At 42.4% G+C, this 5,204-nt stretch overlaps 1 protein-coding gene across 1 annotated transcript; it reads right to left on the reverse strand.

Moving 5' to 3' along the window:
* Positions 1-1,135: 1,135 nt before the first annotated feature.
* Positions 1,136-2,083, reverse strand: LOC120394219 (olfactory receptor 52R1-like). Its single transcript, XM_039518448.1, has one exon. It carries the CDS (start codon positions 2,081-2,083, stop codon positions 1,136-1,138), a length of 948 nt encoding a protein of 315 aa, XP_039374382.1.
* Between the last annotated feature and the right edge of the window lie 3,121 nt (positions 2,084-5,204).

The raw sequence follows: 5,204 nt of genomic DNA on the forward strand, positions 1-5,204 counted from the left end.
GTCATCATTAGGAGGTGTCAGAATGATGGCCACTGGCGATGATGGGGAACGTGATGGTAATGAGGAAGATGATGGCCAACATTTCAGGTTGTTGTACAGGAGAAGGTGTGAGTATATGGATGTGCAGATGTACATTCTGTAGTATCTCTATCTACCTTTCTGAGCTGGGGTGTTTGTGACTGTGCTAAATATATTAATAAAGTATATTTGTAAAAAATAAAGAATTCCTATAGTTTGAGTGTTGCAACTGTGTACATCGGGGTTCTCGACAATATAATAATTTGAATAATACCGGGCCTGATCTTGGGGCAAGAATCTGTCAACCCTCAAAACGATATTTGGGGATTCTTAAATAATCAATATTATTAATATATAATCCAGAGATCGGGCAACAAGATGTATCTGCCCCTTGCTGTAACCAACTTGTCCCCACTCCCCTCCCAGAGCTGAGATAGGACCCAGGAGTCCTGATAGGGTCACTATCTCCGCAAAGTAACTAATGAAATAGGAACGTACATTAACATTTTAAAGCTAACCAATGTCCCTTAACTGATTTGCCACAGGATGTGAGAGCAACTTAGTAGTAGAGCTGAGTGAGTTTAATATTTATTTTATTTTATTTCTTTGATATAGGAGTTATACACAGTGCTCCTGTCAGCTGATTGCTAAGTTGTCCGCCAAAAAACTAGAGTTTTCAAAGGTCTAAGTAGCCCCTGGAATCATGGTTAAAGTTGGCACCCCCACCAAAATCTGAAATGGCTCCTTTGTAGCTGAGGTGGGGGAGGGAGGTGGAAATGATCCAGCAAGTGACAATGGGAGGGGAATAGAGGAGCAAGTGATAAGCGTGGGGCCTTGGGGCAAAGAAGCAGAGCAGGAGAAGTCTTGGGAGAAGAGGTGGGGCAAGGGGTGGAGTTTCAGGGGTCCAGTTACCAGCAATTAGCAAGGAGGCAACCCAGTGAATGGTACATGAACTGATTCCCCAGTCTGTCATGCTGACACAGTACAGTAGTATCAGGAAAGGGTTTACTGTCTCTCTGACTATTCAACAAGCGATTCAAGAAGAGGGTCCAGCACCATGGACCTGGTAAGCTTTGCACAGAACTCAATCTGAGAGCCAGAGCACTAGGAAAAAGGTTTAGGTCCCTTTATGAGTAAAGAGCTGGAGCATCCTGTTCCGGATCTGTTTGGTGCTCACCCCATAGATGATGGGGTTTAACATGGGGGGCAGCAGGAGGTACACGTTGGCCATGAGAATGTGGAAATGCAGGGGCACGTTGTGGCCAAATCGGTGCGTGAGGAAGGAGAAGAGAGGTGGGATGTAAGAGGCTAAAGTGACACAGAGGTGGGAGCCGCAGGTCCGAAAAGTCTTGAGCCGGGCGTCCTTTGCGGGGAGGCTGAAGATAGCCCTGAGGATCTGGATATAGGACACAGTGATAGAAAACACATCCAGACCCATCACCAAGAATGCCACAGAGAGTCCATAGTAACTACTGACGCTGATGTCGGCGCAGGCCAGCTTCACCACGGCTATGTGCTCACAGTACGAGTGGGGGATGATGTTGGTTCTACAATATGGCCACCGCCTCGCCAGCAAGGGATGGGGCATTACGAGCATGCCACCACGCAGCACCACGGCCAGACCAATCTTGGCCACCACGGGGTTTGTCAGGATGGTGGAATGTCTCAGGGGATGGCAGATGGCCACGTAGCGATCCAAAGCCATGGCCACGAAGATCCCAGACCCCATCACTGAGAAGCAGTGAATGAAGTACATCTGGATGAGGCAGGCACTGAAATCAATCTCCCTTGAATTGAACCAGAAGATGCTCAGCGTTTTGGGCACGATGGATGTAGAAAGGACCAGGTCCGTGACTGCCAACATACAGAGGAAATAGTACATGGGCCCATGGAGGCTCGGCTCCATCTTCACAATGAACAGGATAATGATGTTCCCCAAGAAAGTTATGGCATACATAGTGCAGAAGGGGATGGAGATCCAGACATGGGATGCCTTCAGGCCAGGAATGCCCAGAAGGATGAAGGTGGAGGGGTTCTTGAAGTCAGTCATGTTGGAATCTGACATGGAGTAGGGGAGAAGGTGTCCAACTCTGAGGCAGAACGGTGTCTCCTGCATGTACCCTATGTTCCCTGGATTTCCTGTATGTGCCCAGGCTCTAGGGTGATGGTCACAGTACAAATACCTGGATGGAGAGACAATGTTAATGTGAGACACTACATGCACAACTGTAGGCTGTTCTCATGGGAAAAGCAGTTTTGTCACCTTCACACACTGAAAAATGACATTTTCATTATTTAGAGAAATAAAATATGAAAAATTGACCCTACTAATGCCAATTCCATATTTTATGGTGCTCCTTGCATCAATAATTTCTACACATCTGCGACTGTTTAGTTTAGAGAAGAGAGAAAGAAGTGGGTATATGATAGAGGAGAACAAAGTAAAAGAATGGAATGTATCACATTCCAATGGAGAAAGAGAAAACAGTTCCCAACCAGCACTATCTATAGACCCTTACTGCTCCGAAAGGGCTAACTCCCCAAAGCTGAGGCAAATTATCAGCAAAACTGCCTGGGAGGAAAAATTTAGACAAAAATTTAGAATGAAAATTCTTCAAGAAGAGTTTATTAGAGAGGTAAAATGCCACAATTCCACCTTTACCTAAAAACCCAGTTCTGTGGCAAAGGGAAAGGAATAATTAGGGGGGAAAAAGCAGTATGTACAAATGGGGAAAAGGGAATAGAGATAGCGAGCAATACAAATTTGATGTTATGAAAATTGATACGGGATGTTAAAGACATCAGGGAAAATCTATGCCTGGCAAGGCTAAGGATCACAAAACGGACGTTACTGAAGCACATTAAGAACAAAAGAAATCCTTGAAAAAGTTTAGATCAATTCCTAGAGAGTGAAAGGAAACTTTTTAATGTAGCTGAAAAGTTAAATGTGTTCATGAAATAGCTGTGTTCTGCATTTGGAAAGAAGCGGTATGTGGTACCCATATCACATGAGGTGATGAAATACTTTCCAGTCCATCAGCTGTCAGGGAGGTTGTTTAACAGCATCTACAGTAGGACCTTAGAGTGATGAACACCAGAGTTATGCGCTGACTGAACAACCACACATCTCACTCGGAACCAGAGGTATGCGATCGGGCAGCAGCAGAGCCAAAAATAAAAAAAAGGCAAACTCAGGACAGTTCTGTGTTAATTTTTTTTAATACTTTAAATTTAAAGGCAAGTTTAAAAAAATTGAAGCTTAGTAAACAATGGAAAAGCTGGTAGGGGATTTGTTAAAAAAAGTCTAGGAATATGATTAAAGCCAGTCAACAACATGGTTTATGAAAAACATGTCTTGGCATATAAACCCAATGTTGTCATTTACATAACATAAGAACATAAGAAAGGCCGTACTGGGTCAGACCAAAGGTCCATCCAGCCCAGTATCTGTCTACCGACAGTGGCCAACGCCAGGTGCCCCTGAGGGAGTGAACCCAACAGGCAATGATCAAGTGATCTCTCTCCTGCCATCCATCTCCATCCTCTGACGAACAGAGGCTAGGGACACCATTCTTACCCATCCTGGCTAATAGCCATTTATGGACTTAGCCACCATGAATTTATCCAGTCCCCTTTTAAACATTGTTATAGTCCTAGCCTTCACAACCTCCTCAGGTAAGGAGTTCCACAAGTTGACTGTGCGCTGCGTGAAGAAGAACTTCCTTTTATTTGTTTTAAACCTGCTGCCTATTAATTTCATTTGGTGACCCCTAGTTCTTGTATTATGGGAATAAGTAAATAACTTTTCCTTATCCACTTTCTCAACATCACTCATGATTTTATATACCTCTATCATGTCCCCCCTTAGTCTTCTCTTTTCCAAACTTAAGAGTCCTAGCCTCTTTAATCTTTCCTCATATGGGACCTTCTCTAAACCCCTAATCATTTTAGTTGCTCTTTTCTGAACCTTTTCTAGTGCTAGAATATCTTTTTTGAGGTGAGGAGACCACATCTGTACACAGTATTCGAGATGTGGGCGTACCATGGATTTATATAAGGGCAATAAGATATTCTCAGTCTTATTCTCTATCCCCTTTTTAATGATTCCTAACATCCTGTTTGCTTTTTTGACTGCCTCTGCACACTGCGTGGACGTCTTCAGAGAACTATCCACGATAACTCCAAAATCCTTTTCCTGACTCGTTGTAGCTAAATTAGCCCCCATCATGTTGTATGTATAGTTGGGGTTATTTTTTCCAATGTGCATTACTTTACATTTATCCACATAAAATTTAATTTGCCATTTTGTTGCCCAATCACTTATTTTTGTGAGATCTTTTTGAAGTTCTTCACAATCTGCTTTGGTCTTAACTATCTTGAGTAGTTTAGTATCATCTGCAAACTTTGCCACCTCACTGTTTACCCCTTTCTCCAGATACTTTATGAATAAATTGAATAGGATTGTTCCTAGGACCAATTTAAAAATAAACAAGAACAAAATTACAATAGAGAATGTCAATTCCAAATAAGATCCTACAGGTTCTGCTGATTCTCCATCAAGTGGCAGGGCTCAAAGTCATCATTAGGAGAAGATTTTATTTTAAAAGTGTCATCTTAAACTGCAAGGATGTTTGTTAAACATCACAATAAACATGCCAAAGGAGAAGAAGCCATGTTGTCAAAATGCCCACTTAACCCACCCAAACATCTGAAACCCACCCTTGCTGACCTTCTATACCCCATTTTTTTTAGCTTTTTAATTTTTTTTAAACAAGAGAAAGTAGACAGACATGTTGGTAATTGCTAACTGTCCATATTCACATAGAGACACTGTAATCTCTGAGCCCAATATACAGAGAAAGAAGGAAAAAAGCTAGAATCTATGCACTATTACACAGGGGCCTAGCACTCTTCAGCTTCCAGCAGAGTGAAGGGAGCAGGTTTTCTTTTTTCCCACAGAACATGGTGTGTTGATTCCATAAACAGTTTTTGTTTTTAGATAGAAAGGGATAAAAATGAACTTGGAACAGAAACTGGTAGAGATTTTATTTTCCACTGTATTCTGCTCAGGGTATTTCCCCCAAAATAAATGGTGAACCATGGTGTAGAGGAGAGAAAAAGAGACCTCAAGAGAACAAGGCGACTGAGCGTATATGTTTGGTAGATCAAAGGAACCATATAGATGC

Source organism: Mauremys reevesii, unplaced genomic scaffold (assembly GCF_016161935.1).
Source record: "Mauremys reevesii isolate NIE-2019 unplaced genomic scaffold, ASM1616193v1 Contig42, whole genome shotgun sequence".
NCBI lineage: Eukaryota > Metazoa > Chordata > Testudines > Geoemydidae > Mauremys > Mauremys reevesii.

What these genes read in the sequence shown, in the direction of transcription:
- LOC120394219 (XM_039518448.1), bottom strand. Translation starts at nt 2,083, where the DNA reads ATGTCAGATTCCAACATGACTGACTTCAAGAACCCCTCCACCTTCATC.